Below are 15,874 nucleotides of genomic sequence, written 5' to 3' on the forward strand. Positions count from 1 at the left end.
ATAATAATAGAAGCATGGTGCATAGAACAAAGGAGGAGATAGGCCTGTCTGATTAAGCTCTGAAGAAAACGAAGGTTGGAAATCACAGTCATCAAAGGCAAAGGGCAGTAGCAAGGAAATAAAGCCAGAACAAGCCTAAGAGTAGGAAAACAAGACCCTGGCATTTTATTGCTTCCTGGAGTCAAGAAAGAAACAAAATTACATAAAGAAAATGAAATCTATATATACTATTACCACTACCTAAACGGTAACTCTGAGGTCCTCCAAGAAACTGAAAGAAATAGTAATCAGTTTACCTTGTGGGAATTAAACTAGTAAAATAGGCACTTGATGAATGAGATTTGCTCCTGCAGACCCTAGGCATCTGACATGCACGAGTCCAGAGACATCCCCAAGTTCTCATCTACTATTCTAGCCTATAATTCCCACTATAAGATGCACAGTCTATTATGCATAGAAAGCAACAGAGCCACATTAAGATGGGAATGCTTGGTGGCCATCTGGGCTCACTCACTGGGCTTTTTTGACCTCAATCTTACAACACATTTGATTCAGTTTCCCACCTTTGGAGACTAAGGCCTTATGACTGTAATTTTCATTCGTGAATGTTAAAGTTTCATCATATTGACATAACTTTCCTCATAAAATATGACCCCTTTCAAAAACATGAAAAGCACATTTGGCAATCTATAGCCAATTTGCCTAAATGAGAAAACAAACAACGAGGAGCTGTAAAGCCTGATGACTAGTTTTAACATCTGAAGGAGGAAACTATAAACAAAAGTGGGTGGCCTAAATGGAGACTTTAAAAATCCAAAATTTAGGAATTTTTCAATGTTTATCAGCCTTGATATATCATTGTATATCAGATTATATCAATGTATATCAATTGTATATTTCCACGTATATCAGACTCTCAGAGCTCAGTGAACGAGCACCTCCTGCCTCTGACTCCATGCTCCTCAAGGAGCCCTGTGTGAAAACTTCATCTCTCTCTTCTCCCCGACTACCTGTAGCTTTGCTACAGTGAGAATATGCTGAGGGGTGAACAAAATGTCAATTATATTTATCATTGTAGATCGGACAATTGTCATTCTACTTTATATATGTATTGCTTCGGTGTTTGGTTAGTGTGGTTCAGTTCTCAAAAGACTGATAAATCTAAATCAAAGCTCTGAACCCAAAAAGCACACTGGACCCCTGCCTCTCCCCCCTGTACTCTGAGGCATAGCTTGAGCAGCCCATGGATCTTTCTTGAAGATGACACATCCTTTTGCCTCTAACCATACACATGGATGTGAGATAAACAAAACCTTATTTAAAGTCTTTATTAATAATATTTTAGCAGTCTTCATAACACTACTAAAATAATCAAAAATGTTAATAATATCAGCTAAACTTTGATTTAGAGATCCCATTTTTAGAAATATATCCCATTAATACTGAATATGAAAAAAAGCTTTAAGGTTCATAGATATGTTATTCATGAAAGTGAAACATAAAAAAAAACCCATATATTAATCCATAGGAAAATAATCTAATCAGTAATAGTATACCCAAACTATAGAGCATGATGTAGTCATTAAAAAGACATAGATAATATTAGGAAAATATGTTTACATGGAAAATACTCCATTAGATATATACATATAAATGACATAATTATAACAACATGATGAAGGGATCACTTAGAAATATAGATGACAAAAAAGATGGAAAAGTTCCTTAAAGAAATCAGATAAAATACTATATCATTTTAAAACTGAAAAGAAGAAAGCTGATCCAAATTTCAGTGAAGACTTGGTTTATGAAACTAAATGCAAACTCCATCACTGTGTATTAATTGAGGCTTGGAATTCTAAAGAGCTGGTGATCCTACAGGTGCTGAGTATATCAAAAAACTTGTCCATACAATGATCCAGTTTTTGTAATACTGTTTTGGTTTATCTGTAATAACCATTTTAAAGAAGAGGTCATCTATACTCGACTGAAAAAATGGATGCAGAGCCCAGAATACAGCCCCTCCCCCAACTGAAAACCATGTGGAAGTCAAGAGTTAATATAAGATTGACTCAATTATGATAGCTGGAACCTATCTTGTCAAAAAGAATGCTATACCAAGCATAATAATCACTTAAAAATTATCCTGATTCACCCAAGATCATTTGGTATATATGTCTGTCTGGTGCAATCATCTCTTAAGTTCTTGTTTTTGTGCTGATATTTAATTGCCTCATATTCATGAAGGCATATGATTTCTTACTCGAAGTTGATCATGTTTTCTGTGAGCAGCAATTTGGTTTGAACTTACCTTCCATGAAGACTCCACCTGCAGACCAGGGCAAGGTATTGGCCCAAATTGACAGGAGCTGGAGGGTCTCTGTTCTACACTTTTGTGCTTATGTGTCTCTGAGGTAACTGGAAGTGCAAATTCAGGCTTTAGAGGCTGTGAATCATCACAACAATTGAGAATTATTCTTGCTCTTTCTCCTGTTTCATGTCTTTCCAAAGTGCCTGGAAAAACAAGATTAGAAAATTTTTTTTAAAATATGCATATTTTAAAAAATATGCAAAATATTTATCCCAAAAGGATGAAAAGAACAAAACACTTTTATCAGAAAAATCACAATTCTTTAAGTTATCATGCCTTCTTAACAACTGAAAAAGCAGCCTAGGAGCTTTCTTTAAATTATTCAAATCATCATCTTACAAAGGCTGAAATTATGGACTTGCAAGCTTATCTTCCCCTTTGTGCGTTTTTACCCACTGAAATCAACAGGGCATTTAATGTCTTTAACAGTAAAATCTCTTACTTATTATACAGTATGCAAGTGATCAATAACAACCAACTATGGAATATTTTAGTGCTGTCCCCTAGTGTTTCAACTCACAAACAACAGAGAACCACAGTGGTTTTTGCTTAAAAAAAGAGATTCTGTTGGTAATATATATATACATAATTTAAGTGGATGGAACACATAAGAACACAGATACTTTGTATTACTACATCCTTCACTCAGGGGCTCTCACAACTTCAGGAATGCAGGCCACTCTAGAAATTCGTTATTGTTGTTGTTATTGTTGCTATTACGTCCTTTGACGTTTATTTATGTTATTAGAAAAACAACAACAACAACAACAATTCTTTGCCCTCTTCTCTGCCATTCCTCCAGTTCCAGAATTTCAAGGTTCTGTAACTTCAATCTAAAGTTAAAAGGAACAAGTACAAAACAGGGCGAAAGTATCAGAACACAATTCACAAGGAGTTAGTGCTTTTATAAAATATGATGCCAAACTCTCACTGAAATAAATATGAATTAATCATGACCACTGTCTCTTCCTTTGCATTATTCATTCTATGTTAAATATATAACCTATATCCTACTAAGTAAAGATGCTAAAGAAAATTAACTTGACATACAATCTTAATACAGATTTTGTCTCATATTACTCCTTCCCTATCAGTAAGAAAGTAGCTGTACTAATTGTTAAGAAAGAAAAAGGTAATTCTTACTAATAGTATTCAGAAAATATAAATTTAAGGGAATTACAATAAGAATATAGAAAGAATTCCATACCACCGTGTCTTTAGATAAGTGGAAGATTACAACTACCCAGTCTTTTCTCATTTTTCCTTCTCTCTTCCGTATCATTCCTTTATAGCAACTAAACTACCATTAGTTGGTACTTTGGATTCTAAATCACAACAGCTACAATGCTAAAATACTGGGTTGAAGTTTCATCTCTAGTCTCTTAACAATGATTTTTTTTTTTTCATTATAACATTTCTGCATTCATTAACTGACACATTTAGCATACAAACTCGCAAGCATGTTATTTCTCTAGGCTTTTTGGTCCAGTCAAGATTGGTATATCTTGAACAAATAAAGCAGGCAGGAACAAGAAAACCCCTTCTCCCAAGGATGATAATAACAAAAGTTTCTCAAACCAAAGATAATACTTCTTACTCCTTTATGAAAAGGACTATGTTCCAGAACTTGTAACTGTGACACCTAACAAAATTCACTGACTTTCTGAGATATCTCTCTTTGCATATGGTATCACCATGGATATTTTCTCCTCATTGGTTTTCTGTGGCTTCTCAAACTATGATTTTTTAAAAATGATTTTGAGAATTCTTGGGAAAGAATTTACTGTACTTTGATACATATGATATGTGCCTATACTATACATTTTAGATACACACATTTATTACTCTATACCTAATGTCTTACACAAACATAACTATCTCTTGTATTTCTCAGTGATGAAAACAGTTTACCCATGAACTTGGGCAGTTGTAATCTATTTTCATTCATGCATAGATAAATAATCAACTTAGCATCTACTATGGGTCATTCACTGTGCCAGATGCTGGCAATTTATACTAAACAAGAATGGCTCAGTCCTGGCCCCTCTCTAGCTTACTTAACATCTAACGGTTGTGTAGAGGCAAGAAATATCTGAAAACTAATCTGCTATAATATTTAAAATAACACAAAGCTATTTTCACTGCAAACAAAAAATCTCACATTCTAACAAAATGGTGGACACTTGGTTTTGTGAACAATAGTTTCCATCATGATTAACTGTAAAATATGTGAAGATAATTATGTGAGGCACAAATAAGACATAAGGAAGGACAATAGCTTTTAAAAGCCCTTGGTCAAAACCCTGAGAATGGATAGATAGGGATTCCCAGGTATGCCAGATATCAATGCATTGCTGCTTAGTCCCAGGTTCGTCCTTCATTGCCTGTGCTGTGAAAATGGATATGTGTTCTTTTAAATGTTTTTCCTGGGGCGCCTGGGTGGCTCAGTTGGTTGGGTTCAGGTCATGATCTCATGGTTTGTGGGTTCGAGCTCCACATCAGGCTCAATGCTGACAGCACAGAGCCTGGAGCATGCTTCGGATTCTAGGTCTTCCTTGCTCTCTGCCCCTCCCCCGCTCATGCTTTGTATGTTTCTCTCTCTCAAAAATGAATAAACATTAGAAAAAATTAAACATTTCTCCTTCAGTAGCTGGTACAATGTCAACCTTTGAGGATAAAACATCATGGAAAATCCTAGTAGAAGAAAAGGTTCTCCCCAGCGTGAGCGGCTTCCCCAGCACTAGGCCTGTAGTACTTGGCAGCCAGCAGCACCCAGCAGGCAGCAGCCCCCTTTGGCACACCCTTTGTGTGGTTGTATGACACAGTACTCCCAGTGAGACATCTCCCTGTGAACAGCTTGCCCTAGCAGCCTAGGGAGCATATTTCTTGCAAGTTCCACCACACCACACTATACTATACCATACCACACCCCTCTCCTCCACACCACACCCCACCACACCACACCAGCTTCTCTACCTTCCAGTGACCACAGCTATGACCTCTCCAGTAAAATCAAGATCTTCACCCTAAGGAATCTCTTCCATGGGCAGCTTATCTCAGTTCTAGGAGTAGTGGTTGCCTCTTAAATCTTCTATTCCTGTATTCTTTAGAGTTTTCTTTAGCTGTTATCAACCAATTCCTCATCAAATTCTTTGTGATAGTTAATAATTCTTCGTATTAAACGTTCTCTGTTCAAATTACTGGGTCATTTCTCCCTCTTGATTAGACAGATTAATATACCACGATAAAACATTCTTGATACAGAATGTTCTTTTTAATACATCCTGAAATTAAGGAATTCACATAACTCCAGGGACATATTTAAATTGTTAGAAGAGTCTATAGCAAAACGAGTAACCTAGGAGGGATGGCATTACCCTGACAAGGTCCAACAAAGCATGCCTTTGTAACTCTGATAAGCTGTCTCTGGCAACAGACAGAATAGTCACTGCTTCTTGATATTAAAGAAATATCAGAAAGTGAAGGTTTACAAAATTGCTTAATTCAACATGCAATTTCAAGAGAACTTTTGCTTTCCAAAGTGAACTCAATGATTACTAGAACTTTCTTTTTTCTTTGCACTGTGCTACATCGAGAATACAAGCTAACTCACACTTAACTCTGCACTGAATCAATCTGAACATGATAAGGACAGACATGTATGAATTATATATTAACTTGCATGATAAGATCATTTCCTCTTTCAGGGTAGATATTATGTGAAAAATACCATAAAATCTATTACAAGTAAAATCGCACTGTATTAAAATGCTTTCTAGGCAATTATGTATCTTGCATTTTTTTCTATTATTTTGTCATTAATATATGAGTTTTAATACAACTTATTCTAATCCTAAACTAATAATAGTACCCTTGAGGATGGAATCAATCCTAAAACAGCTTACAACAATTAGCGTCCTAACAAAGTAAAGGAAAGATGACACCAGTAAGCATTAGAAACACTTTTACTGACCCCAAACTGCTTATTCCTTCGAAAAGCAAGTGCACAGAATTACAAGGAGTAGCAAGATCCTCCCGGCAGAGCCCTAGGCCCATACTGACAATATTTCCACTTGTATGTCCTGCTATTACCACCAATCCAACAGTGCATACCTAATCACTTTTTTTTCCTAACCAAAACTTTCCCTGTGACCCCCCCCCCCCAACTTTTCAACCCTGTCCAGCCATTGTCCTCTCTACTTGTCAAGGATGACAGCATGGAGACATCACTGCACGGTGGCTACGAGAAGACTCAGCACCAGATTGCCCTGCACGTGAATCCTGGTTTTCCTTTATCAGTTGTGTGGTTCTGGGCAAGTCATTTTACATTTCTGTGCCTCTGTTTCCTCACCTGTGCAATGGGCTTAAATAATAATTCTCACCTCACAGGGTTACTATGAGGATTATATTGAACAGATTTTTATTTTATTTTATTTTATTTTATTTTATTTTATTTTATTTTATTATTAATTTTTTGAGACAGAGAGATGGTGCACATGAGTGAGGGGCAATGAGACAGAGAGAGAGAGAAAGAGAAGCAAGGCTCACCAGGGCTTGTGTTTTACCCAAAGAGGGGCTCGTGTTCACCCGAAGCAGGGCTCCAGCTCACCCAGTGTGAGACTCAAACTGTGACACAAACTGTGAGATCACGACCCGAGCTGAAGTCAGAGGTTTAACGACTGAGCCACTCAGGTACCCATTGAGTAGATATTTTAAAAGGCTTAGAAGGTTCTGGCACACAGTATATGCTGTGCTACATGATAGCCCCCCTCTGACACATGACAAGTTCTCATTCAGACCTTTGTGAGCAGTTTAACAAACTTTCTTGGCTCTGTGGCTCTGGGATCTGCCTGACACCCAGGCCTGAGGTCACTGGGCATATGACCACAGTGGGCCCCCACTGTTTCCTACCTGCGACTCAAATGTCTCTTCAATCAGCCTTGTTTCTCAGGCTAGGTTATAATCACAATCAGTAGGATTATATATCTGACTTATTTTTTAATCCTCTTTAGTAAACCAGGCTGAAGTCTGGCCTAAATTAAAGGATAGATAAATACTTCTTAATGGATTATATGACATCAGCAACCTGGCTAATGATTTTTTACTGTGGCTACACTTGGGATTAAATCCAAACTCCTTGACCTATAAGTCATATTCTTGCCTCTGATTCCTCCCATGTCATCCTCCCCTTGCTCACAAATCAGATCTTTTTTTTTTTTTAATTTTTTTTTCAACATTTATTTATTTTTGGGACAGAGAGAGACAGAGCATGAACGGGGGAGGGGCAGAGAGAGAGGGAGACACAGAATCGGAAACAGGCTCCAGGCTCCGAGCTATCAGCCCAGAGCCCGACGCGGGGCTCGAACTCACGGAGCGCGAGATCGTGACCTGGCTGAAGTCGGACGCTTAACCGACTGCGCCACCCAGGCGCCCCACAAATCAGATCTTTTTAAAATCATCCTTAGAATAAACAAATCCTTGCCTGCTAGGTCTAGCCATTCTTTAAGTATTAGCTGAATATCTCACCTCCTCAGAGATGCCTTCTAAAGAAAATCCTTATCCTCTCTTGCATTGTTTTCTATGTCAGCTTCTTCCCTTTATTTTACAGAACTTAACACATTTGTAATTGGTGTATTTTATTTGCTTACTTAAATTCAGGGCTGCCTCCTTACCAGATAATAGATAGATAGATAGATATGTCTATCTATCTATCTATCTATCTATCTATCTATCTATATCAATATCTACATATATCTAGATATCGATATAGATACATAGATACATAGATACACATTTTGGCAAGTATATATTCTATGAGAGCTTGCAACAAAGCAGGGCTCAATACCTGTTCACCGAATGAATAAGTTAAAATGTTACCCTTTCCCTATAGCAGTGGAAGGAGAAGGCTATGAAGGCATCAGAGCATAACAGGGTCCAGTGTGACAGGAGTTAATGCCAAACTATACTCATTATAAACGCTGACCCCAGCACCAAGAGATTGTCAGCCCTGGGAACAGTGTGTCATTCACATGCCTGGTACCTGCACTACCTCTCCACTATGTTGCCAGGTCCTTACTGATGCCTCGAGAATTTGGAACTGGAAACAGCGAATCAGTCTCCAAATGCAACATGTTGACTTATGGAGTGGTCATTTCATGCTCCATGGACTAAGGAGCAGAATATGCTAGAATACAGAGAGAAAAGACTAAGAAAATGCACAGGAAGAGACAGAAAATGCACAGAGAGGGAAGAAAAGGGAGGCAGAGAGAGGGAGAGAGAGACAGACCCTCAACTTTCTAGTTCTGTGTTTAGTCCTTTCTAAGGACTATTGCCCCTCTGAAGCCTCTGCAGCACACCCCTGAGTCCTTACAGTAAGTACTTCTTTCTGATAAAACCAACTTAATTCGGCTTCAAACTGCTTCCTAGCTACCTGAAGGACCTAATAAAGAGGGAACAGAGATGTTTCTTCTATTGTTGAAAAGGCCGAGTTGGAGAACATCCAAACAGATATGTAAAGTTAACAGTGTAGAGTTCCAGGTAGTGGTAGAAGCACAGAGACAAAGGCTGAGGCATGAGCAGCAACTGGGTGCGGACTAAATCTCAACGAAAGAATATCATCTCCAGCAGAGTTTGCAGTGAGATGTGTCAAGACACCAGCACAAAACCTTTAGAAATTTCTGTACACAAAGAAGAAAGAAGAGGAAAAGAGGAAGACTCAGAAACCGTTGTAAATCAGTATGTTTCTAAAGGACAGCCATATTTTAAATGCATTAGCATTGCAGGGGCACCTGGCTGGCTCAGTTGGTTAAGTGTCTGACTCTTGATTTCGGCTCAGGTCATGATCTCATGGTTCAGAAGCCTGAGCCCCACATCGGGCTCTACACTGACAATGCGGAGCCTGCTTGGGATTCTCTCTCTGCCCCTCCCCTGCTCTCTCTCTCTCTCTCTCTCTCAAAATAAATAAACTTAAAAAAATAAATAAATGCATTAGGATTCTCGATGCATATAGGATACCTATAGGGTTTCTTTTTTTTGCCTGTTTTGATATATGAGTTTTAATATATGGCAAATAATCACTTTGTGATGTGCCTGTTATGAAATTTGATTTTGAAGTACCAAGCTATCTTAAAGCAAGATGTGTTACCATGAAGGATGCTGCTTTCAGTTGTGGGAGAAGAGCAAGGCAGAGTAAAGAGAATACTTTCAGATGATAAAATATGGCTTAAAGATGTAACAGACTTGAATGTCTATGTAAAGAAAGGGAAGAAGGAATAGTAATATTCCAACCGTTAATTCCTTTCCAAATAGCCAAAACTTGCTCCTTTGATTTTATGTCTCTTGTAATTGGCCCATATTTTTAATATTTGCTATCTTCTATCTAAACAGTTATTTCAGCTTTCACTAATAGTTACTTTCCAAGATCAACAAAATTATCGTGGCCTATTACCAATTAATGGATAGTTTTAAATTACTTATTTTAAATCTCCAACCAGCCAAATTCTATCCTAATACTTAATAATTCCCACTAAATCAGTGGGAAAAGGAATAGCTACTATCCCAAAAGGAACAGAAATCATTAAAAAAGAAATCATAGTCACTTGATGAATCTATCAGCAAATGATCAGAAATAAATTGATTCAAAAATAATACCCAGATAGAGTAACATTGTATCACAATGTACAGAAACATTTTATTTACTTAAAGTTACACGTAAATAAATGTGACACAGTGACTAACTTACTATAATCCATGGTGTTTTTCCTCAGAACAATGCAGGAGAACATCTTCCTCAAAATAAAATTACTACAGGAACATAAAATCCTCCCAGGCCACTAAAACCATATATATTGTAAACCTACAAATTTTATTGTGTTTTTTATTTTGATTCCAGAGTAATTAACATATGTCGTTAAATTAGTTCATATTAGGTGTGCAATATAGTGATTTAACAATTGTGTGGATTACTCAGTGTTCATCAGAATGACTGTACTCATAATCCCCTTCATCTAAGTACCTCCACCTTCGGTAACCATCAGTTAAACCTACAAATCTTAAACAATTTGTTTCACCAAAAAATAAAAACTTTTTTTTCTTTTTGGTTAAATAGTCTCCACTCGTAGCACAGAACCCAGCATGAGGCTTGAACTCATGACCCCAAGATCAAAACCTGAGCCAAGATCAAGAGTCAGATGCTTAACTCGCTTAACTCACTGAGACACCCACGTACTCCTAAAAACATTTTCAATTAAATATTCAGCTTACTGTGGGATTGTGAAAAATCAAAATTTGGTAAATAATTCCTATTATGGAATTAGCAGTGAATATAAATTGTACTTATATGAAGAACGCTTACAACAAAAACAAAAAATATGTACGTGGATACATTATAGAATTAAGTCTCTTTTCAGGCCAGCATTTTATAACTGATTCCACCACGATATTGGGCTGTGAGAGAGAGGACAGAAATATTTCAGAGTACCTATCTCTAAAACAGAATATAGTAAAAAAAAAAAAAAAAAAGGCCTCATTATCAAATTTAGCAGTCAAATTCATGAAATCAGGTTTCAGCAAAACAGCTAACTGACAGCTGTCATCAAAATCCACTTATCAAGGAATTTGACCACTGGGTCTGTTGTAAGATTTATCATTTATCTTGTTACACACGAAGTTCATTGCCTTTTTTCACAGAAGGGTAAGGAGATGGACTGGGTGTCCCCTTACTAACAAAACCATTTCACAATTATTTCATCTTACTCCAGAAAATGTATAACTGATGGAGATTCTGATCAGAGATGGAGAATCCTGAAGGTATCAAACGTAGCTAACTAGAAAGTAAAGGAAGGGTGGGGAAAAGGAAAGGACCTGAAAACATTAAATTAGGCATAAAGGTACATACGGTCACTCCTTAATATACTTGAATAAAATATATTCAGCTGTAAAATAGGTTGTCAAGGATGTGGCTCATTTTGTTCCATATAGAGGTCCTAATATGATAACAGACTTACAATTGGCTTGGAGTCAAACTTCTACACCTGAAGGGTATATACATTTTTACAAAGTCCCTGACCACCACGACCTTAACCCCAGCTCTGTCACTGCCTCCAGCATATTCAGAGCAATACTGGGACTTATCAGCTGGGCCACACTCAACTCTCCAGAAAAACAGAATAAAGGGGTGGGGGTGGGCTGAAAGAAAAAAAAGGCTTGACACACATAAGGGTGTATGGTTGCTGAGATGTATACAGAATACAAATAATGCATTCATTTTAAATAAATTTTAAACTAACATTCTCTTTGCAAGGTATGTACTTAAACATGTGCTAACACCATAGAATCTTCTATGACTAACTGAATTTTTAACCTCACTCTAAACTTAATACAATTTACAATTTAAGAGGTGATAGTCACAGAGAGTGTTTGTGTATTATGATGTGAAGAATGTATTTAATTAAGTTTGTAATTACCCATCATATACAAAACATTAAAATTGTACTGCTTCTGAGTTTTGCAAAATGTCATTCACTCTGTTTTGTTTGATTTTTTTTTAAAGCTGGTATGTGTATTTTTTAATTTTAAAATATTTCAAGAATAGTTTTTTTTTTCCCCTCTCATGCTCTTGGTGGAAGGTTAAGTTAATTAGAGCATACAATATCCTTGATGAGATTTGATTCTATCATTTCTTCACTTAGGTAAATATCTTGCTGACTTGATCTGGAATTTTGCCTGGATAGAGGAATTATATTGGGAAAGAAAAAAATGGGGTACAGTCTCCTGAAAAAGGTGCTGGATAATGGGTGAGGGCATATGAAAAGTCTCCTTTTTTAGGGGGGTGGGTACAGTGGAGCTGGGAGGCAAAAGCATTTAATTGCAATCAATTTTCCCTTTGGGACATGGCAGTCTTTCCCTGAGGCAAATAATGGGTGATCAGAGCTCCAGCAGGCGTGTCAGGGTTTAGTTCGAAAGCACCAATGCTCTGTGTACCCTCACTATAGTCCTGACTCCCCAGGCCATCTGTAAAATTTCATTCCCTGTTCCTTTACCCAATAATCTTTTCCCATCTCTTCAATCTTCTATCCCATGGACTCACTCGGCCATGGGAACCTCCAGAAAGAATCCTACCTGAACACCAGCATGACAGGCAGAATTCTAAGAATAATCCCCAGTGGCCAGATCTTCATGTGATGCCCTCCCTGGTGACTATGATGGAATAGCACTACAATGATTATGTCGTGACATGGCAAATAAAATTAAGGCTTCTAATCAGCTGACCTTAAAATAGGGAGATTATTCAGGTGGGTCAGGCCTATTTAGGTGAGCCTTTTAAAAGCAGAGAATTTTCTCTAGCTGGTGAATTGAGGGGGAAGTCAGAGAGATTTAAAGCATTAGAGGGATCCAAAGTGTCATTACTGGTTTGAAGATGGAGAAGGCCACATACAAAGGTCAGAGTGGCCTCTAGACAGTGACAGCTGGTGAACAACCAGCAAGGACCTCAGACCTACAGCCATAAAGAACTAAATTCTGCCAAGGATCTGAATGAGCTTGAAAGTGAGTGAGTTGTTCCCCAGGGCTTCCAGCTGAGATCCCAGGTGGCTGAACCTTGAATTTGGCCTGTGACCAAGCAGAGAACCTAGCTGATCTCACTTGGGCTTCCTACTTATGAACCGTGACTGTAAATGGACGTTGCTTTAAGTGACTAAATTTGTGGAAATTTGTTACACGGCAACAGAGAGCTAATACAATTAGGATTTGCCGCAATGCTTTTACTTTGGACCAGATTTAGACCTCAAATTTGTTATTCTTTTTTTAATTATTTCATGTGAAATTTCCTGCTTCATAAACTAGTCACATAGAGTCATCAAGTCATAAAAAGTAATAAATGTGAAGACTGGTTAGACATTTACTTTTTTTTTAATAACCCCTTCTCTCATCCTCATGGTCTATTAGGAGCCATGAAGATATTTGTTAAATAGCTGGTAATAAACAATCATATAACACATGAAAAAAAATGCCTTTTAGGGGTGCTTAGGTGACCCAGTCTATTAAATGTCTGACTCCTGATTTTGGCTTAGATCATGATCTCATGGTTCCTGAGTTTGAGCCCTGCACTGGGCTCTGCACAGACAATTGGAGCCTGCTTGGGATTCTCTCTCTGCCTGTCTCCTGCTCACTCTTTCTCTCTCAAAACTAAATAAATAAACTTTAAAAAGCACTCAATTATTTTGGAAAAAATCATATGTAAGATACATATTATCATCATTATCACCATAATTACTATTAGCTACCACTGAGGCTTTTTAAGTGCTAAAGCACTTTGCTTAGCACTTAATATACATCTTATTTAACTTCTGTTTAATTTTATTTATTTTTATGTTATTTTATTTTTCAGAGAGTGTAAGCAGGAGAGGGGCAGAGAGAGAGGGAGACACAGACTCTGAAGCAGGCTCCAGGCTCCACCACAGACCATGAGCACTAGCATGTTCAGCAATGAGGGTTTTTTTTTTAATGTTTTATTTTATTTACTTATTTATTTATTTTTGAGACAGAGACAGCATGAGCAGAGGAGGGGCAGAGAGAGAGGGGGACAGAGGATCCAAAGCTCTGTGCTGGCAGCAGAGAGCCCAATGAAAGTCTCAGCCTCACAAACCAGCAGATCATGACCTGAGCTGAAGTTGGACATCAACCAACCAAGCTACCCAGGTGCCTTAACGCTGAGTTTAAAATAGTAGATAATGTTTGGGGTGCCTGGCGGTTCAGTCAATTGAGTGGCCAACACTTGATTTCAGCTCATGTCATGATCCCAGGGATCCCAGGCCCTCTTTCTCTCTCTCTCTCTAAAATAATAATAATAATAATAATAATAATAATAATAATAATAAAATAGGTAATGTTTGGTTGGCAAAATGGAGAAGAGAATTGAAGAGTTTGACTGACAAGGTAATCAGTTAGGAAATTTTCAATAGTTTATGCAAAAGATAATAAAAACCCCAATCTAAATCTATGTCTAAATCTATGTCTCTAAACCATTTTATTTTTAAACGTTCTTGGCGCCTCTGAAATATATAATTCCATGCCTTACTGGAGGCTTACAAAATAAAATGCACCATATAATTTATCTTTCAATGATCACAGTTCATCACCAGACACTGTTGATAGTATTGGGCCCAGGAAACAGTACTTCCCTCTGAGATTACTGATCAGGACTGTCATCAAATGAACTGTTTAGGTTTCTTACATAGCCAGGGGCCTTTGGTGGATTCCTAACTACATAGAACTGTTTCCTTATCCTTCTTTAGCCAGAATATGTTTAGTTTTTTTAATTTGAGTAGAGTTGACAGTGTCCAACATAGTGATTAGACAAATTTATAAGTCATGTGTAACTACCATCTGACACTACACATCACTATTAAAATATCACTGATTATGTTTTTTATGCTGTGGCTTTTATTCCCATGACTTATTTATTCCATAACTGGAGGCCTGTATCTCCCACTCCCCTTCACCCATTTTGCTCATCTCCCTATCTCCCTCTCCTATGGCAAATGAATTTGTTCTGTATATTTATAGGTCTGATTCTGCTTTTTGTTTGTGTATTCAATTTCTTTTCTAAGAATTCACGTATGAGTGAAATCATACAGTGTTTGTCTTTCTCAGTCTGACTCATTTTACTTAGCATAATACCCTATAGGTCCATCCATGCTGTCACAGATAGCATGATCTCATCCTTTTTTATGGCTGTGTGATATTCCATTACATATAAATATATATATTTATATATTAAAGAATATAGATAGGTCTTCTGGCATCAGCCATTATCTTACTCAGTGAATTAGAATTAGATTCTAAATTAGAAGATAACAATGGAACATTATTCAGCCTTAAAAATAGAGAGTGATCTGACACATGTTACAACACAGATGAACCTTGAGGACACTATGCTAAGTGAAATAAACCAGTCACAAAAAAAGCCCCACAAATATTGTATGATTTTACTTATATCTTATATCATATAAGTATGATTCTACTTCTATGAGTAATCAAATTTATATAGAGAGAAAGTAGAATGATGATGGTCAAGAGCTGAGGGGAGGAAGGAGTGGGAACTTATTTTTTAATGGGTACAGAGTTTCACTTGGGGAAGATGAAAATTTTCCAGATGTGGATGGTGGTGATGGTTCCACAATATGAATGCACTTAATGCCACTAAATGGTGCACTGAAAAACTGTTAAAATAGCAAATTTTATGTTATATATATTTCACCACACACACAAAAAGCAACTCTGTTGATGAGACAGCTCAAGGAAAATACAAACAAAAAGATAAGTACACTGAGAAGAGACAGAGGGAATGATAGAGAGGGCTTGAGGAATCAGCACAACCTGAGAAACAGGCGCTGTTGGTTATTAGGGGAAGGGGATGCCATGGAAGGCATGGAGAGAAAGAGAAAAGAAGGACATTGGTGACAGTGACTGCAGAGAAGTCAAGTACCTGCCACCCAGAGGATG

The 15,874-nt window shown here is 37.3% G+C and overlaps 1 protein-coding gene across 5 annotated transcripts in view; it reads right to left on the reverse strand.

Annotated features, from left to right (window-relative positions):
* The window catches only part of WDR72 (WD repeat domain 72), a 232,477-nt gene that overhangs the window by 138,102 nt on the left and 78,501 nt on the right, over positions 1–15,874 (reverse strand). For all 5 annotated transcript variants that reach the window (XM_086710725.1, XM_086710724.1, XM_025919506.2 and 2 more), the window contains exon 14: positions 2,312–2,514. In XM_086710725.1, the coding sequence (XP_086566851.1) occupies positions 2,312–2,514 (203 nt within the window). The remainder of the gene's footprint in view (positions 1–2,311; positions 2,515–15,874) is intronic.

The sequence above is a fragment of the Puma concolor genome, chromosome B3, assembly GCF_028749965.1.
Source record: "Puma concolor isolate L17-30 chromosome B3, mPumCon1.1.hap2, whole genome shotgun sequence".
NCBI lineage: Eukaryota > Metazoa > Chordata > Mammalia > Carnivora > Felidae > Puma > Puma concolor.